General features: G+C 40.8%; 3 protein-coding genes across 5 annotated transcripts in view; 2 read left to right on the top strand and 1 right to left on the bottom strand.

The window, feature by feature from the left end:
* Positions 1–497, bottom strand: part of NUDCD1 (NudC domain containing 1) — a 57,331-nt gene extending 56,834 nt beyond the window's left edge. The window contains exon 1 of the mRNA XM_084747923.1: positions 365–497. Coding sequence (XP_084604049.1) covers positions 365–479 — 115 coding nt within the window. The 5' untranslated portion in view covers positions 480–497. The remainder of the gene's footprint in view (positions 1–364) is intronic.
* On the top strand, positions 389–8,344 carry ENY2 (ENY2 transcription and export complex 2 subunit). 3 transcript variants are annotated; one of them, XM_084747926.1, is made up of 5 exons: positions 389–527; positions 2,300–2,376; positions 5,361–5,431; positions 6,636–6,710; positions 8,076–8,344. In XM_084747926.1, exons 2-5 carry the CDS (start codon positions 2,309–2,311, stop codon positions 8,150–8,152), a joined length of 291 nt encoding a protein of 96 aa, XP_084604052.1. In that variant the 5' UTR covers positions 389–527; positions 2,300–2,308; the 3' UTR covers positions 8,153–8,344. The 3 variants fall into 3 exon arrangements, with proteins under 3 accessions (XP_084604052.1, XP_084604051.1, XP_084604050.1); XM_084747925.1 differs by lacking the exon at positions 389–527 and adding an exon at positions 729–876; XM_084747924.1 differs by lacking the exon at positions 389–527 and adding an exon at positions 791–950.
* A 12,578-nt stretch (positions 8,345–20,922) lies between these two features.
* The window catches only part of PKHD1L1 (PKHD1 like 1), a 144,008-nt gene continuing 138,171 nt past the window's right edge, over positions 20,923–26,759 (top strand). Inside the window, exons 1-2 of the mRNA XM_084803031.1 lie at positions 20,923–21,088; positions 23,070–23,159. Coding sequence (XP_084659157.1) covers positions 21,016–21,088; positions 23,070–23,159 — 163 coding nt within the window. The 5' untranslated portion in view covers positions 20,923–21,015. The remainder of the gene's footprint in view (positions 21,089–23,069; positions 23,160–26,759) is intronic.

Below are 26,759 nucleotides of genomic sequence, written 5' to 3'. Positions count from 1 at the left end.
AAAGGGGATTTTCCCAAGGAGGTGTGGCTTCTCGGCGAGCACGTTTACAGAAGGTGCTTCGGGAAAGAAGGACGTCCCTAACTAACCTTCACTACAGTAGGGGGACAGACATGCTCGGGCGGGGGACACTTGAGCCTGAGCTGCCGACGCCTGGATCGGCCCAGGCCCACAGTCCCGAGCCTAAGGCGCGGGGGAAAGGGGGTGACGTCCCCGGGTCCCCGCGTGGGCACCGTTCGGCCTGGACGGCCGCTCTAGGTGCAGCCCAACAGGAGGCGCCCAGAGAAAGGCCACGGTGCCAGAGGGTCGCGCCAGGGGCCATCGAAACGAAAAGGAACCGGGTGCGAGAGGGCGCCGCCGATCCCACCTGCATCGAGCTCCAGTTGGTAGCAGGGCAGCGGCTCGAGAGACAGCTTGTAGCCCTCGAAGCGGGGATCCAGTAGGGGTCTCTTCACCCGCAGGGAGCAATTGGCCGCCTCCATCGCGTTCCCAGATCCCAGCGAGAGGATCAATAAAGCTCTTGTTGAAAGGTCCGCGCTTCACTACTGGAAATGAGGCTGGGAAGCGGCGTGGTTCCCATCCCAGAGGACGCTGCGGCGCCAACTCTCCTCTGGGAAATGTAGTGTCCATGAAAAAGCCGTCTCTGTCGCATGCTGGGGAGTGTAGTTTTATGACAACCGAACCCCCCTTCCGGATAACAAGCTCTGGACTTCACTACCCAGAGCGCCGAGCGACCAGAAGGCGGCCCGCGCTAGTTGAATTCTCACATTTATAGGCAAGGGTGGCCAGATCCCGCCCCGGAAATGCGTGTTCTAGCTTTCTGTGTGCTTAGGTGCCCGAGCCTACTGAGGGTCTAAGTCCGGGCAGCCGAAGAGTGTGGTAGGTAACGGTCGTCAGCGCAAAGGGTCATTTCGTCGCTGGGAAAGGGACGGCCCTCGCCCGCGGTGATGGTGGTGAGCTATGCCCGTGGTCCTCAGGGCCGGGACCCGGGCCCAGCCCAGGCTCCTTCCTTTCGATGTGCTGTCTTTTTCGTTAGCGTCCCCGACCCGCGCTCGCGGGCCTGTAGGGCTCTCCCGACAGGGCGTGCTGCTGGAGTTGGCCTGGAGCCGGTGCTCGCTTTGTTTTTCTGGCTCCTCCCCTCCCGCCGCTCCAGCTGCCTGCGCCCTGGTACAGCCTCCCAAAGAATGTCAGAGCTGGGAGGGAGTCCCTTAGCGCCCTGCTTTTACCAGTGAGAAAACTGAGGCCTTTAGGAACTAAGTCACTTGCCCAAGGTCACTCCTCCGTGATTTGTTTTCAGGGGCCGAGACGAGGGTGAAGTTTGCCTGTGCTCGGTATGGTACTGGCTAAACTTTTGCAGTTCGTTTTGAAAACGTTCAAGCCCCGACTACAGAAGTAGAGCCTTACCTAGTTGTTAACCCCCTGTTCTCCTGCACCTTGCCCCATCCCAACTCTGAAAAATTGTTTTCATATAGACACGATGGTAAATCATAAAGTAGTCTCAAGTTAGTGACATTGAATGGGAAAACAGTAACTTAGATCTGATTTTTATTTTAAACTTTTAAGTGGCAAAAATGCTCTCAAAACTTAACTTTGCCCTTCTCCTCCCCCCCACCACACACACACACCGATTTTGGAATTGGTTTCCCTGTTTTTAGTGGAAATGGGGAATTTTCTCAATTAAGGACTAGCTTGGGATTTGTTTTAATAAGTGTATGTATGGGCACCGAAACCCGCAGCTGAGGCGGCAGTTGTAATTCTTGGTAAACCTCAGTGGAGTAAAGCACGTAGTCTTATTTCATTTTTCATAATAGTGTCTTGTCAGCATGCATACTATGTGCCTTTCCCAAAATTCGAGTGCAGTTAAAAATGCAGGAATAAACAATAGTTATTAATGTATAATTAAATAGGGTGGGGCTCCTGGTGTCCAAGTACCTGACTTCCAATTGTCTCTATGCCTCAGTGTTCTCATCTGTAAAATAAAATTGTGTTAAAATAGAGCAAGTTTGGGGGTTAAATAACCTCAGTATTAGGTACATAAGTGTTTAATAATATTAAAATAGTAGTTACTCCCGGGGGGGGGGGGGAACCATTAATAAAGAGCTTATGAGAGAAGGGAATAGCATAGCGAATATGAATTGGAATACAGTAAATAATACTAAAAATAATGATACCACTTAGTATACTTGAAATTATCATCCTTTCCTTGCTAGAATGTTCAATGTGTTAGGATAATTGTCTAGAGAGACTTAGAAGGAAACACTTTTCTAAATTTATGTATCTCAAAATGCATGTTGATGTCCAGGTTAGCAAGATGAACAAAGATGCGCAGATGAGAGCAGCGATTAACCAAAAGTTAATAGAAACTGGAGAAAGAGAACGGTGAGTAAGAAATCATATTAATAAATTAGGTTTTTACCATCTTTAATAATTATCTTATGTTGGAAGAATTTCAAGTGTTAAGGGGCAAAACCTATTTACAGAAAGGTAAAGATGACCAGAGTTTCTATTCTTAATATCAACAATGTTTGAGCAGTGCATGATTTTGAAGAGTCATACACAAAGATGAGCAATAAATGACACTGTTAAAGCATGTTTAAAAACATGGACACAAAGAGCTGCAGCTGGAGAATATCGCCCAGGTTTTATATGCAACCACTTTTAGTTTCCTCGTGCTCTTAACTCTGGAGCAGCGTGTGCTGTTAATGTTTTCTGAAGGGCTTTCTTCCTCTTATTTTAATATTCAGTTATGTATCTTCGAATTCCAGCTCTTGTATCTACTACCTGCTCCATTTTCATTCTTCAGTGTGATCCAAGTTCCACGACAAAAAATACCTTTTTTTTTTTACCCACTATATAATGATAAGCTTAAAATCTAATTTAAGGAGCAAATGTTTAAAGAAAGGACTAATTTGGAAATATAAAGAAAGGGCTAAGAGTCCTGAAGAGATGGCTCGGCAGTTAAGAGCACTATCTACTCTTCGGAGGTCCTGAATTCAATTCCCAGCAACCACATGGTGGCTCATAACCATCTATACTGGGATCTGATGCCCTCTTCTGATACGCAGGTATACGTGCAGATAGAGCACTCATATACATAAAAAATTAATAAGTACGTCTTTTTAAAAAATGAAAGGGCTGAGAAAGATAGCATGACTCCCAGAGCAGGGTAATAAAGTTTACAAAAGGAATGTGTGTATACAGGAGCAGAGCAGTCGCTTCCATTTTAACCTGGAGGTGATGGGCTTCCGTAATAAAAGAATTTCATCTAGGGTAGGAAAAGAGTAAGCAGTTCTAGGTCAAAGGGAAAGAATGGTCTAGGCATGGAAAAGAGTATGCAGTCAGAGCTTTGGCACCTCTTAAGTGCTGGGAGAACCACAGAATACAGGAGAAGTATGAGAGCTTGTGGCTAGAGCAGGATAGCAGTGTGGATTCTTCTGGAAGAATTCTGTCCATTGAAAACATGCTGAATTTCAAAATTGCTGTAAACAATGGAAGTATTTAAGCCCATTTAAAATATTGACGAATTTAATTTTTTTTTAACATCATTGAGTCCAGGCACTTAGAAATTGTTGAAGATTTATCTTTTCCTCTCTCAGCTCTGCTTTCCTCTTTGTTGTCTTTATTCTCGAACAGGCCCTACCCACAGGTGGCAGAGATTAGCAGTTCCAAATTTACATTCCACCAGCTCAGAGTACCTTTCTCAGCAAAGAGCCTCACTTGGTTACCATCTTGCTTAGGTAATAGGCAAGTTATGATCAGCCTTGCCCAGGTCGTATTTCACATTACAAGAACCCTGTCCAGATTTGTGTAGGGAGAGTGACATGCTCGTGTTGTTTGCTGGTTTTTTTTCTGTTGCAGAGCAGAAAAATGAGTGCCTTGGTTTGCAAAAGCATATGGTGCTGTCTTTATCTTTGGATAATGGGAATAAGTAAGGATTTTTGGAAGGGGGGCGACTGGGTTACGTTTTTATTGTAGGGATATTATTCTGGCATTGTGAATGTAGATTTGTAGGAGCCAGGATAGATGGTTAAAAAGATTAATTAGAAAGTGGGAGGGGGAGGAGGTGAAAAGAAGCAAAGATGGAAGGGAGGGCATACTTGAGTACTTTTTCAAAATGAAAAAGAGAAACAGACCTCCATATGAAGAGAGCTATCAGCTGCTGGGGTGTATGCAAATAGTGTTTAGAGGATAGTTTTCTTTTTTATTCATGCATGCAGTGTATGTCTTGTGCAGTTCTTTGTTAGGTGTGCAGGATACAGTAGTAAAGCGTACTTTCATGGGACTTACATGTTGATGGCCTGAAACACATAACTAATGTGCCACATGGTGATGAGTGCCAGGGAAAGCATAAAGCATGGGATATGTAGGGAGGGTGATGTTTTGACCGGAAAAGTAAAGTATCTGACCAGAGATCAGATGAGTATGAAGAACTGGCCGCTCCAATAACCGTAGTCCTAAGATAAACTTGCCTGAATAGTCATATGCTACCCAGGAGAAACGTGGGTGGAAAGAGGGAGACAGAGGCAGAAGCTCAGCAGAGGAGCAGGAGCTCTCGTTTGGTCTATAGTAGAGTTAGGATGTTATCCCGAGTAAAACGGGAAGGCACTGGAAGATTTTGAGGAGAACGTTATGCTAAGGGAAGAGGCAGGGAGTGGATGTAGGAAATTAGGTGTAAGTTCAGACAAGGAAAGATGGTGGCTGGAACTAGGGTACTCTTGGCAGAAAAACATTTGAATCCTAGGTAAGCATTTTAAAACTGAAACTGGAAGAGTTGCTCATACGTTGGATATGTAGCTAGGTGAAGGATATTCCCAGAGTCTAACCTAACAAACCGAAAGAGTGACATTGTCATTTCCAGGACAAGGAGAGAATATGATGTCAGGTTGGCTCTGGAAATTGGGAAAGACCTATTTAGGTAGCAAGATAGGCATCATGTTTCTCTGGGGATGTTGAAAGTGGTAGTTTACAGGGAAAGAAAATCTGCGTAAGATGTGACACATTTCAATGATTTCTGTTAAGGATTTTGAGTTTACAAAGATGGGTGTTGCAAAAGGGAAGCAAACTATTGTATTGGTATCACTAGTTGGTACAGGATTTTCCACATTAAGGAAAGAAGTCCTGCTGTAGTGTGGGAGACGTAAGGCAGGAGCCACTGAGTGGGTTTGGAGCCTGAAGATACCTGAGGCTGAGATTGGACTTGAGTAACATCGGAAAACTAAGCGATGACTCAGGCTCAGACACTGTTAAAGGCTGGGGGCAGACAGCTGGGTCACAGCTCACAGTTTGTCTGGTACATTGCTGCAGACATTCCTGTCTACGGTGTCTTACATCGAGTAATTTGAAAACATTTCCTTTTTAAACAGCCTCAAAGAGTTGCTGAGAGCTAAATTAATTGAGTGCGGCTGGAAGGATCAGTTGAAGGCACACTGCAAAGGTAATCAGTTTCACTTAGCTAAGCTCTTTCTGTATCTGTTGCTCGGAACTGGGTTGATCTGGGAGTCTGTAAGAAAGTATGGTTCGTTTCCTACAGTGTAAATCCTCCAGCAGCATTTTAAGGAAATGCAAACTGAGTCCTATGGTGAGTGGTTTTTTTTTTTTTAAGACTTAATTCCTGAGTTTTTAGAAATTTTCCATGTATTTTGCAAAAGTGACACATGAGTACTGAAGACGCTCTGGGATAAAATGCGGACTCCTGTGCTTTTAAGTAGCTTTAGTAAGTACTTTTAATAGCGTTAGTAAGTACTTTTTCTTGATATGATGAGCACGTGGTGGTTGATAACTGTATTGTCACGGGATTAAATTTAATATAGAAAATGTACAATTAAAAGATTTATTTTTTTTTTTTTACATTTTTTGGTAACTACTGTTGATACTGCACATGCTCTTAAAATGAGCCCTTTTCTGGCTCAACTTTTGGTATAGTGAACTTCTAGATACTTTTAATGAGTTGTCCTTGTGGTGTTTTCTACAAGTAAAAATAATAGACTGTGTCTATATTAAATATAAGAAGACTTTGTGACAAATTAATTAAAGAGGGAAGCTGAAATCGGGCAAAACTGGAGTTCATTTTCCACGAGGTATAAATGAGTAATCTTTATGCCTCAGTTATCTCACCTCTGACACAGAACTTTTTGTAGATAGCAAAGCTGTAAAGCAGCTAGCAGGGTTCCCACAAATATTGATTGTATTCTCTCTTTATTTCCTTTAGTCCAGGTTAGAGAAGAGAAAAGAGCACAGGAGCTCTACATCTTAGTTTTGGCTATGAAGTTATAAAGTAGATTCAAATAATAAATTTTGTTTCCTTGATACAGTTAAACATAATGTGATTATAGTAAACTCTATTCAGCCCCAGCTTGTCACAAAAGTTAGATTTGACAGTGCCCAGTTCTAACTTACCCTAATATTACATCTGTTTGTTTGCTTAAGCTACTTAGCTGAAGTATGAACATACTGTCTATAATCTGGAGATTAATATGTCCATGAGGCTATAAATTTTCATTAAAAAAGAAAAAGTGTCCTCTTTTTATTTAAAGACCAGTATATACTCTGAAAACATGATTTTAACCCTTCCTCTATGAAAATCTTTCTTACAGATAATAATTTTAAATGATATGATTTGTTTTTTGCTTTTGCATAAGAGGTAATTAAAGAAAAAGGACTAGAACACGTTACTGTTGATGACTTGGTGGCTGAAATCACTCCAAAAGGCAGAGGTAAGGAGCACAAATTGTGTCCGGAGGAAACATAGGATTTTTGTAGGGAAAACAAACTTTCCAAAATTGTAGAGTTGTTCTGCATGTGGGAAAAGTTTAGGAGTACAGTTGCCTGGCTGACTGGTGTGCAGTCTTGAGTAACAACTGATATAATAGGTATACGTTGGCACTCACCGTATGCAGTGTTGGATTGATGTTTGGAAAGGCAGATCATGTTTCACATGAGATTTTATATGGGGAAATGTCACTGACAGCTCGGATTTATAAACTTTATTAGATATGGCCCGATTCCACTTATATATTCAATAATTCAACATTTTATTCCAGTCCTGAGTCACTGTCCTACTATCTCTTTCCTTATTAAAAATAAATGAACATCTCGCTTCTTGAATGTCTAATTAAGAATTTGGTAATTCAGGGTGATACATATTTAAGACTTAGAAGTGAAAGCATCTAAATTAGATGAGTTATAGGATGTCTTTACACATAGCCACAATCAAAATCATTTGAGTATAAAATAACTGTCTGAAAAGTATTACAGAATATGAATTTCCTGTTGAGAAGGAGCTATAAAACCCCATGGTCCTTTTTCTTAAAGCTTGTTTACAACTGAGAAACTTTTTTTTTTTTCAAGTATGGCTCTGAAAAATATTTGTTCCTTTTATGAGTTTATACTTCAAGTTAGTTTTCTCTGATTTCTTTTTCTATTTTTTTCTTAGTCTGTTAACATTGTTTAGACATCATTTATTTATGCAAGAAATTATCCCATTTCTCCCTCAACATTTCTGTTTTCAATATGTTCATATCTTGCAACTTTCCTATAGATATCCAGTAAAATTGACCTTTTGAGATTATAATATAATTACATTTCTTTCCATTCCTTTCCTCTCTCTTAACCTTCCCATGTGCCCTTCCAACCACCCTCCCACCTTTCAAATTCATGAACTCTGTTTCAAACAAAAGGTCCTTCAGTTTTGTACACATGTGTAGATTCACTTAACTACCACCTCTAGAAGGCTGGCTATAATTCTCAATACCCCCACCCCAAATAAAAATTCTCTCCAACTCTGTTGATCCCTTTGCCTTTGGACTATTCCAGCGTGACTTGCTTGATTAGTCAGTGTGTCTGTGCATTTTCAAATGAACTTGTGTATATAAAGACTTTCCCCATGTGTGCTTCTCATTGATACGCTGTGTGCTTAAGTATTAGATGCTAAGTCTGGTATCTTTATCTTTTTGTTTTTTAATTGACCCAGGAGAGTTCTATGAAATCCCTGTATTGGTAATCTTTACTAAAACGTCAAGTCAAATTGACATGTGGTCATTGGAGTCTTCTGACTTTAACATTTGATTTTTATGTTTCAGCGCTGGTACCTGACAGTGTAAAGAAGGAACTCCTACAAAGAATAAGAACATTCCTTGCTCAGCATGCCAGTCTTTAAGGGTGAACTAGATTGTGTTGTTCTTTGGATTTATTTCTGAAAGTAAAACTTGCCATAAATTAGAAATTGATTTCCCAAAATAAAGTCCTTTTTTGTATGATGGTATACAGTTTTCAGTAATGATGTATACATTGTATTGATTTTTTTCCCTAAATGTGTTATTTTAATAAATATCTCATGAATGAGTTTCAATTTTTTTTATTTTGGAATAAATGGGGCTCTGTGTTTATTCCCGATTGACTAGAAATGTTGAGAGAAAATGCCAGCAATTACTATAATCCAGTATTTATATGTGATTCTCTGTGCTAACATCTGAGAAGCCTTTCCGTGTTGTCTGCATATGATTTGTCGTCCCCCCCCCCTTGATAACTGTGATGCCCCATCTTGTATTGTAGATTGTCTTATTTCTTACTTGTTAGAAATCCTGAGGGTTAGGCCTGGGTCTTACCTATCTGTATGTGCCTTCCTTATGCTTGAAAGAATTTGCCATCTAGTGGAAGACAGGACATTTACAAGCTGGCTGCACACTACATTCTCTACTCATCTGAACTTTGGAAGCAGAATCTCTAAATTGCATCCCCATATACTGAGCTTGAGAAAGAACTCTAATGGGGAATAACCTCTTCCCATTAGCTTTACTCTGACATCAGGATTGCCAAATCTAACGGACTCTTGTCTGTTAATACGACCGTGGATGCAGAGTGATAATGTTGATCATCCTCCCACTCGGAACTTTGCATCCCACTCCTCACACTGCTTCCTACCATTGGAAGTCCTTCCTGGTTTTTTTGTGAAGTACTTTTGCTGTGTGTAATTTTTAGGTAATGTTTTATAGAACTTTCTCCTGAGTCCTCTGATTAACAATATGTTTTCGCTGGCTGAATCCCAGATACCCACATACTGATAAATGCTAAACATTCTCACAGCCAACTTAATTCTAGCCTCACTAACCGTATATCCATAGTGGGTGTACTTCTTTTTGACAGACACCTTAAAATGACTTTAAATAGTAATTATTTCCCCTATATTTTTTAATATTTCCCCTATTAACTACCCTTGTTTTATTCCTTACTCGTGGGGCCACTCAGATACAAATGACTCAAGATGGTTGTTAATGCTGTTTCTTTAGGTAAGAGATAAGAGACGTGATTGTTTCTGAAGCACCATGAGGTGTGTCCCTGCTGCTGATTTGTTGAGGACTGCTGCAAGAACATCAGCTGTAAGCTTGGCTTACCCTTTATGGCCCTTCTAAGCCCACCTTGTCACCGTACTGTCCGTGTGGCCTTATAGCATTCAAGTCTGAGTATTTCATTCCCCTACTTGAAATGTTTTGGTACTGGATGAGATTCAAACTCGGCTTACTAACTAGACCTCGATCTAGTGTGTACTGTTCTCCAGTCTGCAGACTCCCCCAACGTTAAAGTGTTCCATCCCTTAGTACCTCTTACAGTCAGTCCATCGCCTAGGAAGACCTTGACGTCATCGTATTATCACTACTTTGCCTTCAGAGTTCAGCTTGAGTTTTTAAATGTTCTGACAGCCCTATGATTTAAACTCCTTATCAGTGATTTGGTTTTTTTGGTTGTTTTTTTTTTTTTCTTTTTGATTCTTGAGCTAGGCTGTGGCTGTATCGGTTAGCTGGCCTCAAACATGAATCCTCGGAGCTGGGATTACAGGCTTGTTGGCAATAGAGGGGAGGAAACATAACTGCATTGTATGCTCTTCCTTTTTAAGTGAATGGAGTGACAAAATGGGTACAATTTTTGGTTCGTGGTCCACACTTAACGTCATGAGTATAAATGTCATTAAGTCATTTACATAACTGTAAACTATGTGTTTGGGTTTTGAGATAATGTACACACACAATCTTAACCCAAAGTGATGTTTCAATTTCATAATCTTCTAAAACATTGATAGGGATGTTTGTTTTGTTACCCATTATCAAAAAGGAAATAATCTTACATGGTACACAGAAAGTATTAGAAACAAGGGGTAGTTCTTCATAATTCTGTACATAGAAACAAACTGAAAGGGCTTATAAAGATACTGTTTTAATATCCCAAAAGATTAAAAATGACAAGATTTGGAAATTATCTTGAAATATTAAATAGCTGAATTGAAAGAACTTTGTAGAAATTTAAGGTAATAGAATAGATTTGGTTTTGTTTTTTGTTATATTTTGGTTTTGCAGCTTGTTTTGAGACAGGGTCACATGTAGTCCAGGCTTTCCCTGTGTTTGCTGTGTAGCCTAGGTGAGCCTTGAATACCTGATCCTCCTACCTCTACCTCCCAAGTGCTGGGATTACAGGTGTGTGCCACCACTGGGGCCCATAACTAAGCCTAGATTTAAAGTACTGCTAAGGTTCCCATACCACTTTTTTCTTTGGCATCTTATAAATGTCTTGTAGATTGAATCTAGAATCACTGGTATTTGTAAATAAACCGACTTTGTGAACATTTTCGGCTCTCATTGATTTATGTAAAGTAGTAATACACTGAAACCTTTTCACCCTTTCACACTCAGTGTTGGAAATGCAATACAATTGTTCCATGCCTGCGCTGCATCTGTATAATCTTTTATAGTGTGAAAGAAGACCCAACTAAATTATTTATACAATCACTTTAGGCATTACAAGTGTATCATTTGGTTAAACAGTGCCAAGCCAGGGACCGGCTGGTAATTAGATACAGTACTTTACATGACTTGATAGAAAGTTCCACCCAACACGAGGCTGTGACAGCTGCTCAATAGCTAGTGTTAGAGTTGATCGTGTGTGTGTGTGTGTGTGTGTGTGTGTGTGTGTGTGTGTGTGTGACACAAGAACCTGCACGTGTCTAACTCTTGCAGAAGCCTAGAAACAAACATACATTAGATGAACCTACCAAGAAAACCTAAGTACAATCAAATCATTCAGGTTCTGAACTTATAAATTTATGATACTGGATTATCAAATAAGAATGACTCTTGCCTTGTGTTCTGTATTTGGATAGTGTCCTGGCAACAATTAATAGAGACTTGAATACTAATAGGGAAGTGAAAGTATATGAATTTGTTAGTTTATCAAGAAATTTAGAAATAATGGAATCGTGTAATGTAATGTGTTTTCTACCATGTAAATACATGAAAAAATACATGTCAGGAATTTCTATTAGCTGCTATGAAATTTACACAAGAATAATGTCCTTGGGGCAGGAGAATAGTCCATTTATAGGTGCATACTTTCAAAGGATTCAAATTCAATTCCTCGAATTAATGTCACTCTATAGCACTTAGCAAGAAAGGTTGAAATGTAGCAATTTTTACCTTCTTAACTCCTCTATGGCTTGGACTGTATCCCATTTATCTTTTTGTCTTCATTAATCAACATAGAATTCTTAAAACGGTCTTTTAACTGAATTGACAGCAAGAAAAATAACAATAAATTGATGACAAGTAAATTCAATATCTGCCTATTTATTCCAGACGTCAAATGATATTTGGTTACTCTACTTACCAGCCACAAGGGGGCCTCTGGCACCTGTACTTTAAACCTCTCTGGGACTCACTTTAATTGAACTGAGTATCACATTTTACCAGGCTGCATTCCAATGTAGAGGCCAACAAGCTTGTTGAAGATGAAAGTGTTGTTGGATTAAAACTTAATGTGAGAACGTCAGAATGGGCTGATAATAAATAAGAGGCCACTATCATAAGGTGTAGATGTCAGACTGGGATCATTTTCAGATGCCAATTCCATAATTTAGGAAGTTGATTTAAATGGCTTATATGATTCCCCAAATGGTTTGATATGACTGATTTGTAAAAGGAAAGGGAATAGCTTTTAATTCATGAACTTGTGCATTTATTGCAGTGAAGGGGATAAACATGGGTCCTTGTGCATTCTAGGTAAAGGCTTACTGCTGAGCTGCATTCCAAGCTCAAGACAGTCTACAAATGAAATAAATATGCCATATATTATATGCCAAATAAATGAAATAAAAATGCCATATTCTGTATGCCTCTGAGGTTTTTGAAGACCTTATCTATTTTACCTTTTCTATGTGTAGAATCATATCTATCTATTACACCTAGGATGTATATCCTTGTGATAAAAATAGACTCGTAAATGACCTGACCATGAGTTGATCAACTAACAATTAACTTGTATTGCTTAATTATCTTAAACAACCTGCAATAGCACTTTCAAAGTATTGGAAGTAAGCCTTGTATTATACTTAAATTTTATGGATACAATACCTCATATTAGAGTAGAAATTTGCATCAATATACAAATTATATACCAATGAATTAGAAATAACCATGTGAGTAACAAGACCTTAAGGTAAGGAGTAGCTTCAATGATCTACCTTTTGGCCTATCATCCCTATATATTTCTATATTCCCCCTTCTTTCTTTTCAACCCCTATCTCCATACCTAAGAAAGATAAAGGAAAAGAGAGACATCCCTGAATCCAATGTCGTTTTCTGTCTGAATAAGACCAATAAGAACTTATAACCAACTGCCAGTGAAAATAAACATCTAGCTGGGTGTGGTGGCACACACCTGTAATCCCAGCACTCAGGAGGCAGAGGCAGGCAGATCGCTGTGAGTTTGAGGCCAGCCTGGTCTACAAAGGGAGTCCAGGACAGCCAAGGCTAACACAGAGAGACACTGTTTTGAAAAACCAAAAGAAAGAAGGAAGGAAGGAAGGAGGGAGGGAAGCAAACATTTATAGCCCACGAAAGCAACCAAAAACCTACCCAACCCCCCCTTAAGGGAAATGGAGAGTCATTCTCTTAAGGTTTCTTCCAGTTGATTTGGACTGAATAATGCCTTTGTAGGGACCCAAATAAAATTGGAAAAAAAATGATTAAACAAACTAGGAATAGCATTTGTGGTCTAGTTTCTAAATGTTGAGAAATTCCAGGCTTACTAAAAAGTCCTGTGTGGCACAGTCTGAAATGCTGAACCAATTGGAATTGGAAGCTTTCTTCAAAGCTGTCCTAGGAGCTGTCTTGTTCTGATGAGGAACAGCAATGGAAACACTTGGTGCTGCAACATGACGGGCGCAAGATGTCAGCGTCCAGCATGCTGAGAGGAATGAGTCCTGTCAGGTCTGATCCAGTGTCAGTGTCTTGTTCTTTTGTTCTGAAAACATATAAATTCTCACAAGCATTATACAGTCCTAAAATTATAAATGTATGAGGTGTGCGTGATGCACAGAACTATTAAGGCTTGTTCTCTGCTCTTTGTATGAGCAGAAGAAAGACATCTGTAAATCTCCATTCATGCCATAAGAAGAATGGCATCTAATGATAAGTCACGGGGATTCTGTAGCCAACAAGAAGCCTTGTCGCTGCATAGACATTCATGTCTCAGCCAGTCGCCTTGCCAGGGGGAAGTGATCAACATTGGTGGGCCAGAGACCATGTCAGAAGTCGTCCCTACTCCCCGTATTGTGGGACCCACAAGGAGACTATGCTGCCTATATACTACATCTGGGAAGCCAATGATGTGTTTTATAGTGACAAGAGTAATCAAAAAGAAATCAAAGAACTGAGGCTTGTCGGATCTACCTTCATGTTGCAGTGTTGCTCTACAGTAGTTCTAAGTATAGGAGCTGGCACCGTTTTTATTGCATGCATAGATGTTTTTGGCATTGTGCCTAGAAGCACCAGAATTAAGTGATAATAAAGGACTTACAGTTGCCCTCATTCTGTCGTTGTTGAGGACATAGCCTTCAAATTTTATTTATTCTAGACAATTACCTATATCAAAGTTGGGCTTTGACAAGAGAAGAGTCACAAAACAGGATTCACAGAAATGCTCATGGTGCCATAGCTTGGCTGCTGTGCAGGTGATGTAAGTAGTGACGCACACTGTATGACTTGAGGTGTGCTCAGCCTGGTGAAGATACACCATGGCCAAGATACCAAGATACAAACAACATGGGAGTGTTGTCTCTACCATTAATACGCTTAAGGACGTCTTCAGTTACGTAAGAGTTCCACTTGGCAGTGCCTATCAATACCATAGCTCCTGTTTTGCTAGGGACATTCACAGTGTACAGAAGTATGAGGCTACGGGCATGCCTCTCAGGAAAGGTGCTGGAAAGCCAAAGTCATGGCTAAAACCTTGGCACATATATTCTAACAATCAGTACTCACAAAACAGTTCTGTGCATAAGGTTTGCCTTTCTGACCCACCCATAAAGGCAGGCTTTGCACAGAGACATTCAGCCACAGTCAGTGAAAATGAAGACATATTTATCTTCTGCAATTTCTGTTCATCCTCCAATTCCGCCACTGTGTAGTGACAATACAGACTTTAGTACACACTTTATTTTTATATTTTTACTTTTAATTAGTTCATATAATATTAATATAATAGAATATTGATTTATGCTTTATAGTAACTTCACAGAGCTGCAGGCACATCACTTGAGTCCATGGTTTGACATTAGGACTCTCTTGCCTGCTTCCCCACTTTTCTAGTGACACGCAGTCCCCATTAAATAACTGAAAAATGAGTGCCCCAGACTCACTCTGTGTAGGCACCTGATCATTTGAACATCTGAAAAACATGTCCTAGTCCTCCTAAGCTTTGTTTTGAAAATGGTGCATCCTGAGTATCACTGGCCTTGGGTTTGTTGTGGCATTGTTGTGGCGCCAAGGGACTCTGCTCATGGTGGCTTGGCCTTACACACTTGAACAAAACTTTATGGTGGCAGAACCCTGTGGTGGATTATGGCCACCATTTCAGATAGAAAGGGGGCAGGGACCTATCTCCTCTAGGGAGGCTCCCCATTCAGAATTTTCCAACATTCTGAATTTTGGAATCCAAAATAGAAACTTTTTCCACTTAGCATAATGTTGACTATAGGCCTGTTATATGTAGTATTTATTTTACGGAGATATGGTCTGGGAAACCGAGTCTCTCTGGGGCCTTTAACATGAAGGGGTATTGGATTTTATTGAATGTCTTTCCTGGAGCCACTGAAATGATCATCTGTAAAAGTAAATTTTGTTCTCCTGGCTCACTCGTTGTCGGGAAGCTCACTGCCTCCTTTTGCTAACCTAGGCCTAGTGCTAGAAGCTTCTAGCCTCTGTATAATCTAACCTAGGCCTAGAATGTCTTCAGGCTCTGAGACTTATAGCTTAATAAAATCACCCTTACTTGTTCTTTCTTAGCTCTAGGTTGGTTCAACTCAGCTGTTCTGGATCAAACTCTTCTCCCAGCTGACTTATTCAAGCTGGCTTCTTTCTTGGCCTGGAATTGCTCTGTTTAGCCTCAAACTAACTCAGCAATCTGTTCTAATCTTCTGGCTTCTTCTCAATTTTCTGGCCTGTTCCATCTTCACCTGAGTTCCCTCTCTCTCTCTCTCTCTCTCTATTTCTCTCTCTCTCTCTCTCTATTTCTCTCTCTCTCTGTCTCTCTCTGTCTCTCTCTCTGTCTCTCTCTGTCTCTCTGACTCTCTCTCTCTCTCTCTCTCTCTCTCTCTCTCTCTCTCTCTCTCTCTCTCTCTCTCAGTGCAACCCTCTCTCTATTACTATTCTGGTAAAAACTGCCTCCTCTCTCTGTAAAACTGTAAAGCTTCCTTTTCCTCTCTTCTCATGAGAGTTGGGCATATGCTAATCTGTCAGATCTTCTCTGATTCATCACCTTTTCCACCACTCAATTAGACATCACTTTCAAACATGGGTGCCTTCCTTCTACAAACTAACTTTACCTTCGTTTGGGATTAAAGGCATGTGTCACCATGCTTGGATCTAAGCTTTTGTTTACCTGATACTTCTCTATACCAGGCTGGCCTTGAACTCAGATCTGTTTGCCTCTGTCTTCTGGATTAAAGGCCTGTTTGTATTACAGCTGGAACACTAACCTAGAAGAGCTTTGCATATGATCTCTTGCCAGTACAGCCGTGTTCTGAATTAACATAATCTACAATTATGTGATTTCTTTTTTTAATCTTAAAAAAGAAATACACAATATCATGACTAGCATCTTTTTTCCATGTTTACCCATGCCCATGATGGCTCTAAATTACCAATGCCTCAAGATTTTAAGAGTGAAAATTTAAGATTTTGTTTTGTTTTGGTTTGGTTTTTGTTTTTTGTTTTTTTGAGACAGGGTTTCTCTGTGTGTAGCCCTGGATGTCCTGGACTTGCTTTGTAGACCAGGCTGGCCTCGAACTCAATGTGATCCACCTGCCTCTGCCTCCCAAGTGCAGGGATTAAAGGTGTGCGCCACCACACCCAGCAAGTTTAGGATTTTTAAGAATGCAATATTAGTCATAAGCTACATAGCCAATTTTTTTGGACCCAATAAGACCTTTGTTACATGAATTTTCATTGGGTTATAATTACTTATTGCCACATTATCCCTCAAATTATTTTAATGATCAGGATTAAAGCTCTCATTAGTGTGATCTTATCTCAGGGAACTTATTTATCATATAAATAAATACCTTTACATAAGGGTACTTATATATCATATAATTAAATATTATATTAAATATGAAATTACTATAATTATATAAAATATGTTATCAGAATAAATAAAGGCAGTAATTATGAATGCAAATATGATTATAAATATAAAATAAATATATTATATTAAATATATTTAACATAGATATAGTCAATATAATATAATAATATGATATAACAGGAATAATTATATTAAATATAATATTACTATATTAAATATAACAAACGCTTATAAATATTTACATATGCCAAGTATAGTGCTTGCCACTTTAAGAAAGCAAGCATTATAAGAAAACTCACTAATTTCCTTTAAAAATTAATTTTCTTAAGTTTAATTAGTCGAGTAATCTAAATAATCTATTTATTTAGTAAGCAATTTGTCAATTTAGCCAAAAAATAATGATTGTAGAAATGTTTGTCTGCATCTGGATGTGGTGACACACACCTGTAATCTCAGCATTTGGGAGACAGAGACAGGCAGATCTCAATGAGTTGGAGGTCAGCCTGGTCTGCAAAGTGAGTCCAAGAAAAATCAAGGCTACAAACTGCTACAACCACTTTGGAAATCTATCTAGCACTTTCTCAGAAAAATGTGAATAGGGCTTCCTCAAGACCCAGCTATTCCATTCCTTGGAATATACCCAGAAAATGTTCCACCACACAACAGGGACATATGCTCAACCATGTTCATAGCGGGCTTATTCATATTAGCCAGAACATGGAAACAGCCTAAGTGTCCCTCATTAGAAGACTGGATAAAGAAACTGTGGTACATTTACACTATGGAATACTACCCAGCTATTAAAAACATGGAATTCCCAAAATTTGTGGACAAATGGATTGAACTAGAAATGATCATAATGAGTGAGTTCACCCAGAAGCAGAAAGACTCAAATGGTAGATACTCACTTATATCTGGACACTAGCCCAAGGGGCATCTCCCATGAAAGTCTTCACTTACCTGGAAAGTGGGTCAGAGGGGAGGACAGCCTATTGGGACTTTAGGTGAGAGAAGCATGGGAGAATGGGGAAATAGAAGGATCCAGAGGGTCCTAGAAACCTACAAAAAGAACATTATGATGGGCAGATCTGGGCCCAGCGATCCTGCTCAAACTATGGCACCAGCCAAGGACAATACGTGCAGCAAACTTTGAACCCCTACCCAGATCTAGCCAATGGATAGGACATTCTCCAAGTTGAGTGGAGAGCGGGGACTGACTTTTACATAAACTCTGTTGTCCCATATTTGACCACATCCCCTGGATGGGGAGGCCTGGTGGCACTCAGAAGAAGGATAGCAGGCTACCAAGAAGAGACTTGATACCCTATGATTATATACAGGGGGAGGAGGTCCCCCTCAGTCACAGACATAGAGGAGGGGAGTAAGGGGAAAATGGGAGGGAGGGAGGGAGGGAGGAATGAGAGGATACAAGGGAGGGGATAACCATTGAGATGTAATATGAATAAATTAATAAAATAGTTTAAAAAAGAAAAATCAAGGCTACACAGAGAAACCATTTCTTGAAAAAATTTTTGCTTTTAACAGGATTTTTAAATTTGGGATACCAATTATTATATATAAAATATATTAAATGAATAAATGGTGTTGAATATCACATATTCGTATGCACTATCTCCATACGTAGCAGTATACATACAAGCATATAGAGATAGAGATAGATAGATAGATAGATAGACAGACAGACATGCACATACATGCATAATTGTGTAAACAACTTTAACCTGGTTAAAAAGCCTAACGGAGGGGAGGCCTGGTGGGAAGGACCAGGCAATTACTCTTGGTTAAGCAGAGATGTAGAACAGGACACAATAAGGACAGAAAAATAGCTCAGAGAGTAAAGGCAGTTTGAGCCCTGCGTCTTATAAAGTAGAAAAGCAGAACTGACCGCCTCAAGTTGCCCTCTGATTGGCAAATACTCACTGTGGCACAGGCACCCACACCCACACATGAACATTCATGCACATAAACAAATAAATACATAAATAAATAAATAAATGTAAATTTTAAGATGTTAAAAAATAGAATATAATGGAGATAATCAATATTATATATTAAGTAGTGATTATTGTACGTCACTTTCTGGCTGACGCATTGTCTGAAAAATTTTAGAAGACTCTTGAAAGCTGGCCTTGGTGATGTAGGCCTGTAATTCCAGCTATTCATGGGGCTGAGGCAGGAGCATCATCAGCATCAAAGATCTATCCAGGCTACAGAGTGAATTCTAGACCAGTCTGGGCAACTTAGCAGACTCTCAGCTGTAGAAACAAGCAAACAAACAAAACTCAGGGCTAAGTATATAGCTTAGTGGTAAAACACAAGCCACCATGTGCTTGCTGAGTCCTGGATTCAGTTCTCAGTACTGTCTCTCTCACCCCCACCCCACCACCCACCCCCACCCACTGGGGGGAGGGGAAGAAAAGGGAATCTTAAAACCATTAAATATTAATGTTAAATGAATTCAGTGAAAATAAATTTCTAATCACTCTATGATTAGATGTGTTCAGAATGCAACATAGTTCTCCTCTTTGTTGTAAATAGTAACTTTGTACAGGAAAGCTTGCCTCACCCAAGGGTCCCTTATTAAAAAATCATAGCTTTAATAAGGACCAGATCTCTCAACTGTTTCCAATCTTTTTATAATCTGTTCCAGCATCATTTTCAGTACTAAAAGCATTTTAATACCCATTCAATATCACTTAACCTAGTCCCCAACTCCATTTTAATTTGTAAACTCAGGAGCATCTAGTGAGCTGGAGATTTATCTCAGAGGTAAAGTATTTATATAGCATGAATGGGGCTCCTGGGCTTAATTCCACAGAGTAAGCTTTTTAACTTTAATTCAGGTTAATTTTAATACCAAACCATCCAAAGGATTCCAAATCAGCAAACCTTTCCATGTAAAAATTTCCATATTAAGTTCCATTTTGGCCACTACTACTTTTGTATACACTTAGGTTTTACACAGATAATAATCCAAATGAAATATTCTTGTTGCTGTTTCTTCACTGCTCCCAGTGAATTTGTTAAATATTACCACTCAACATGACAGTTTGAAATTCAGTAAATCTGGCAAATGATTAAGAGGCTCATTTGAATTCAGCCATTTAGTTTCCTGCTCACTTGCCCGCATCTATAAAAGAGTGGGACGGGTAAGCTGAACCCGATTTTCAGAGAGAAGATGGGAGAGAGAGAGAGATGGACGGAAATCTGAGAGTGCTCAGAGAATGTGTTTTCCGGTGCCAGAGCTCTTGTGTGAAGATCCCTGCTCCGTCTACACCAACTAATTGCTCCAAATAGTACCACAGCTGAGGGTCAGTCTGAAGCCACTGTCAGATGTGCAGAATGGCCTTGATGATGGGTGTTTAAAAGTGCCTCAGACTCTCAACTGCTACTGATTTTGGAATTTTTTTCCTTTCTTTCAATTAGAATTGTCATTGGTAAATAATAATACAAAAAAATGAAGTTAAATTGAATATCACTTAAGATGATATGAAAAAAATAGTGTAGGTTATATCCTAAACATTGCATTTCATCAGACACACATATGTGGAGGAGGAGAAAGGGAGGGTGGTTATTCGTTTTGAATTCAAATTATACGTCTCTCTCTCTCTCTCTCTCTCTCTCTCTCTCTCTGTGTGTGTGTGTGTGTGTGTGTGTGTGTGTGTGTGTGTGTGTGTGTAAGATTAACTAAATGGCTGCTTTGTCTGTCAAGTGTACGCCAATCCCACCCTTCCCCCATCCTTCAAGCAATTGTGACAGCTTGGAACGTGGGGTAGATGAATAGTGTGAGCACTGGCTTTGAAGAAAGAGTTTGTTCCAGTATGAAGGTGTTTTGAGAAGTGTAAAGACAAGCAACTTTGGGATTTTGCCATAATTTTACAATAAAAGATAAAGGTCTAACTGGGTGTGGTGGCACAGGCCTGTCATTCCAACACAGAAAGGCTGACAGGAGGATTCAGAGTTTGAGGCTAACCTGGGCTGTGTTGTAGACCCTGTCTCAAACAAAACACCTGTCTCTGTCTCTCTGTCTCTCTGTGTCTCTGTCTCTGTCCCTCCCTCCCTCTCCCCTCCCCCCCCCCCCGTCTGTGTCTCTCTGTCTCTGTCTCTGTCTCTGTCTCTCTCTTCCCCCCCCCCCCGCCGCCGCCGCCGCGCGCGCGCGCGCGTGTATGTGTGTGTGTGTGTGCACGCGTGTGTGTGTGTGTCTGTGAGATCCCAGAGGCACAGCGGACGAGCTGGGGGCGGGGCGGAACTCTGGTAGCTAGTTCGCCCTGGCTTCTGGGGAGCGTCCCGCGTGCGCGCGCGCAGGAGCAGAGTCCCGAGCCAAGCTTCAGCGCAGGAGGCTGGTGCAGACTCTGCAGCACCAGCTTTGCGATGGGACACCTGTGGCCCTCGGGGACCTGGTTTCTACTGGGACTGCTTAGGTGTGCCGCAGATTCCCACGCAGGTAACGCAGTCGGTAAGGTAGGGAGCCAATCCAGACACCCTTCTCCACGGGTCACAGAGAGGTGACACCACCTGCTGTCTGCCTCGGCCAGAGGTCCTCCAGGAAACCTGGGGTCCTGGAAGGAAGGCCTAACACGGGTCTTTTTCAGGCACGTACAGAGCCGGCCCCGAGAGAGACCCAAAGAAAGGCAAGGGTAGGGCTAGGGCTAGCTGGAGAAAACGCCCTTATAAAAGTTGACCAGGGCTAGTGGTTGGACTGAGGACGTTCCTCAAGTCCCTTCAAAGTGACACTATTGAGAAAGGACTGGAAAAGCGGCCGGGTGATGGGTGAGGGGCAGTGGGTACCACCTGGGGTCCCTCCCCTTGATCTTCTTGAGTCTCTTTCTCTACTGAAGGGAAGACTGGTCCCTGGAGGCTAGGAATGGGTCTTCGTGGCGGCACGTGTCAGTCACTTCCAGGGTAAGCTGCCCAGTGTCTTCAAAGCAATCCCCAGGAGAGGGCTGAGGAGAAAGCGATAAGAAATCGGAGTTGTGTGCTGAGCTAAGGGAAGACTGAACCTGAGATAGGTGAGGCTGCGATGTCTGGAGATAGGATCCAGCTCCCTGCAGATCGGCTCTCAGCTCCCTGGGGCAGGCACTGGAAATAGGAACATATCACAACACGTAGCAAACTCAAGATCTGTGCTAACCTGAAGCTCACAGGCGTTGGGTCTGGACGCTCGAGGAGTCTCCTTTCTGCTGACGAGCTTTGGCTGTCATAAGTCAAGTCCATGCTACACATATCCAGGGCTCTTGTTTTGGTTGTTTGGTTGTTTGGTTTGGTTTTTTTTTTTTCTCAAACATCCATTTCAAACAATAATCTCTGTGGTTGTTCTTTGTGCTTTAATATTTTCTACATATTTTGAAAATTTGTTTTTGATTCTAGTTAAATTGCCTCTATACACTCTAAGCAGAAAATAAAACACTTCCAGCTACTGCACATTGTATATCCTAGCCATCTTAAAGAGTTATGGGCAGCACAGGGGAGGGGAGCAAAGGGAAAATGGGAGGGAGGGAGGGATGGGAGGATACAAGGAATGGGATAACCACTGAGATGTAATATGAATAAATTAATAAAATATTTTTTAAAAACAAAAAATGAAGTTAAAAAGAAAACTAGATATTAAAACGGAAAAAAAAAATTATGGGCAGTACTCCAGAGAAGCAGCTGGCTTACCCTGCTGGTTCAGCAACTCCTTCTATCAGAACTGTCTGTCCTTCTACTTCTGGATGGTAGATCGAGGCTAAACTAGTGCCCTTCAAATTGTAGCAGGGGAAACCCATACTACAAACCACTGTGGGCCCAGCAATAGGAGGAAAATGGTTTTTGCCAAGCCCTCCAGAACCCTGAGCTCTTTCTGTCATTTTGTCCTAAGCTAGACTTCCGGGGAACTGTGTACGAATATGCAGAAAACTAGCCTAGTTTGATGAGTGCATGGGGTTGGGGGCTCCCTGCACTGTGCCCTCAGCATCATTAGGACACTGGAAAGCTGTCAGGAACTCTCTATCCTTCCCGAAGAGGCTGGCAAGACTTTCTTCTTAAAACGCAGCATTTGTCTTAGTAGCTCCTAGCACTGCACTGACATGCTAGTGCTAGGTGATCATCAGTTTCTCCGGGCAGGTGACACCCGTGCTGTGTAAGCTGCTGTGTGCGGTTCCGCATCTGTAGCTAGAGGAACATGACACACATTCAAGGGTTATAATAATATGTCTTATCATAATATGGTAGATATGAATATTGAAAACAGTTATGTTATTCTTACTCTTTGTAAACCGAAGAAACTTCTTTCCACAAGGCCAGTGAGTGTTTTATTTTAAGTGCTTAGATCCCTGTTTGGGGCATTAGTCACAGCTTATTTACACCTTACACTAGCAATGTGAAATGTGGTGTTTGAAATGAAGGTCTGGATTATTTCATCACCACCATCCTTGTGTGTGCTTCAGGTGGCTCTGACACGAGTCCCAAAGTGACGGAAGTTATACCCAAATATGGCAGCATAAATGGAGCGACAAGACTGACTATCAAAGGACAAGGTATGCTTGCCCTGCGTGTGTGACATGCAAGCACCGAGAGTGAGGTATTTTCCTCTTTTAATTTTGCGATACTGGGGTTCCACATTGCTAATCCACAGAACTCAAAAGAATACAAAACACACACCGCTGGAAAAGTCTTGGCCACTTGGCCAAAGTGGTTGAATTCTTCCTCCTTGATAGCAATTAATTAATTAAATTCAAGAAGTAATTTTAACTAAAAAATAAGCCTAATTGATTAATTATTAACTTAAAAAGAAAAGCCTAACAACATTCTTATCAACTTGATCCCTTGGACTCTAATTGCAACGCCTCGTTTGACACTGAGAAATCCGGATTCAGAGGCTAAAATGAAGAGAAAGCAATTTAAGTCTTCAGTTTTACTCCTTCGTAGCTGGAATGTAGTATGCTAGGGGAGTGGAGAGGCCGGATGTTGGGAGAGAAATAGAATATTAGTGATGTAAGATAACAGAAAGCAGAACGTGGGCTCCCTCCTGCCGCCGCATAAACCCTATCTCATGCCGCATCAAGACGTGAGTTACATATGATGCTTTCTCCTCGCCTGGTGGAGAAGGCAGATAGATCGATTTAAAGTGCGCCTCCTCCCAGGAGGAGATAAATACGCGGTTCCGTTAGCCACCGGGCTTTACATCTTACACTACAGGCAGTAGTACTCAGACACCTAAGAATTGTTGAAGAACATGAAAGAAACGCTTTTTTTTTTTAAAGAAACTTTATCAAAATCTCCTATTTGGTCTTTAAAATAACAAATAACTTCTGACTTTGGAGCATGTGGAAATAGTTACTCTGTCGTACATATTTAAAATGTATTTTACTACTTCTAACATTTCTATAAAATTTAATGTCTCGGTGGTGTGCGGCAAACAGATTAGGTTCCCGAATGGTGAGTAATAGACGCTAGTGCCGCTTTTGTAGGCAGATAGGAGTGGGAGACTATGTTTTTGTTAAAGTTTTTAAAGACATCTTAATCGCATCTGTTTTATGTTGTAAAAAAGGGGTTAAGACAATGTGCTGGGAAGCTGTGAGGTTTTCATCAGAAACTGAACCTCCACAAGAGGAAAGTTCTGGTTAAAAGAGTAGCAATCCAAGGCACCCAAACACTTCCTGCTGCCTTCAAAGGGGAGCTTCCGGCACAGGGACCACGACTGCAGTCTAGCTACACAGAGCAGACCAAACCTGCTTAGGAGGGTTCAGAGGGCACCGTTCCTTAGCTGTAAGCTTTGCCCTTTTGGGACCCTTAAAACAATTAGGCTCAGACTTCTCAGACTTCAGTGATGAAACATGAAGTGTTAAGGAAAAAATAATTTTTTTTTTCGTTTTTCCTCCCAACCCCTACTTTCTGATTGCTTTTGCCACAGTTTAGAGAAGAGTTAGATTCCATTTGAATCTGAAACACCTGCAGACTCACATTTGCGTCTCTGCCCCCGCCCCCCCCCACACACACACACTCTGTGCTTTAATCACACTCAAACTGTGCTGGTGTAATTCTCTTTTTACGCTGAGGCCAAATATTGTTTTTTTCTACTTTATAGATGCAGAGTTTAGCACGGTGGGTGTAAGGGGCTGGGAGCAGGTGGCATGGTGAGCATTGGCTGGCTGCACTGCACTGAGTTTCAGTTATGAGAAATGCGTGTGGCCTAAGCATGGCATAGTATGTTGTACATCATAGTATCTTACTGGGGTTATGACTTGCATACTTAAATTTTGCTAAGGAAAAGGTTATATGCTAAGTGTTATTATTACAGTTTTTTAAAAATTAAGTGAAAGGGCCTAGAAAGAAATATGTAGAGATGCTGGATAAGTTTGTAGAACTGCTTGATATGATGATTTTATAGGTATGTTATTTTAGGTATTTAAAGCTGACTAAATTGTATATAGTATATTAGGTTTGTATAGATTTTCTATGTTAATTTCAATAATATAGTTTTAAACCAAAAAGTAAATTTAATATAGGTTTTTTTGATGTCTTGATGAATCTGGAATTTATGTGATACAGTGACGATTAATTTACACATGAAAGCTCAGGAGTGAATATTTTCTTCTATAAAACTTTTTAGGTAAAAGCAAGATATTGGAGAAAGTGTGGATTTGGAGGTTGAGTTCTCTATGTTTCCACCCTCTAGAAAATTGACTCCTGGCCCGTCACAGAATCTGAATGACCCTTAGCTCTTAGAAGGCAAAAGGTTTCTATGGATTATTTTGCTCAAAAGGCTAGGCTTAGTGTTGGAGGATTGTGTAGCTCAGTGGTGGTTTGCTTGCATAGCTCAGATCCTGGCTTCTACCCCAAGCACTGAAGGAAAAAAAACAAAACAAAAAAGAAAAAAATAATAACTGGGTTGTTTTTGAGGAGCAAAGATCTGTGCTATTACAATTATAGTGTTGAGCCAATGTGTTTTAAACAGTGGTATTGTAGAAGTAACTTCCCTATGGTGAGTGACGTGATAACAAGGATGGTCCTTTAGGCAGTCCTGGTACATCCACGACCTCATTAGCTATGCTGCTTTCAAGCTATACTTTATATTATCTGACTGTCTGTCTTCCCAGCTTGGTTTTCATGTCTCTGTTTTAGAAGGTTAGGGGAGGGGAGGCATTGGTCAGTTCTGTTTCTCTATGACAATAGCTGGCACACACATTGTGTTGAAGTGTTCGGTCACATTACACTTCATAGTTTGGAAATGACATGGGTGTTGGTTCAGTCCAACTGGCTTCTAATCTGACTTTACCTGGAGCTGATGACCATTGGCTTGCTCATCAGTGAAATGGGTACCATTTCCCAGCTGCTGGTCCTTAATACTGTGGAACAGGGTAACATAGCCAGGATGCCTGTTACACAGGCTTTGCTCTATCCACTGAGCTTTCATTTTTGTTCTTTGGAGTTCACATTGAGTTTGTGACATGCAGAAGGGCTGCTGGAAACTAAAGAATGGAAAGTTTTACTTGTGACACGCTTGAGGATGTGACACATGTGTTTATTTTTATAGCAGGTACATGCTACAGTACACAGGTCTCCACTTTGGCATCTGAAGACAAATCCGGTGTCCAACAATCATCCTAACAAATGATGACAGTTTTACCTTAGAAGTAGCTGAACTATTGAATGGAAATACGTCAAGATGTCCAAATAAAACCACAGAGAAAATATAAAGAAAATCATATTCTCCCAATCATTCCTCTGTATCCTTCCTCCCCATGGTTTTACAACATTTGAGGACATCTCACTTTCGTGACAGCTTTGTAAACCTGAGAAACCAAAACAGCCTACACAGCCCATGACAACGGCCAGCTTAAACAACACTGCCATTTTCCATGATAACAGCATGGGCGTTACTGCTGGGCTGCTGCTATCAGTAGACCCAGCACTATGTGCCTGGCGATTCCTGTCTCCAGCTTTCCTTCAAAAGAACAGGAACGCATCAACATGTAAGGAGTTTCCATCTGAAGCCTCATCCTTTCTGTTTCCAGGATACACCCAACCCTTCCTGTAATCATGTGGTTTGGAAAACTTCCAGAGGTGTCAGCTTTTTGCCCAGTGACTTATCTAGAATTAAACTTAGAATTAATTTTACCAAGTAACCAGTTTTC

This window comes from Acomys minous (assembly GCF_964271855.1).
Source record: "Acomys minous genome assembly, chromosome: 12".
NCBI lineage: Eukaryota > Metazoa > Chordata > Mammalia > Rodentia > Muridae > Acomys > Acomys minous.
This window is presented reverse-complemented; position numbering and strand designations above follow the sequence as displayed.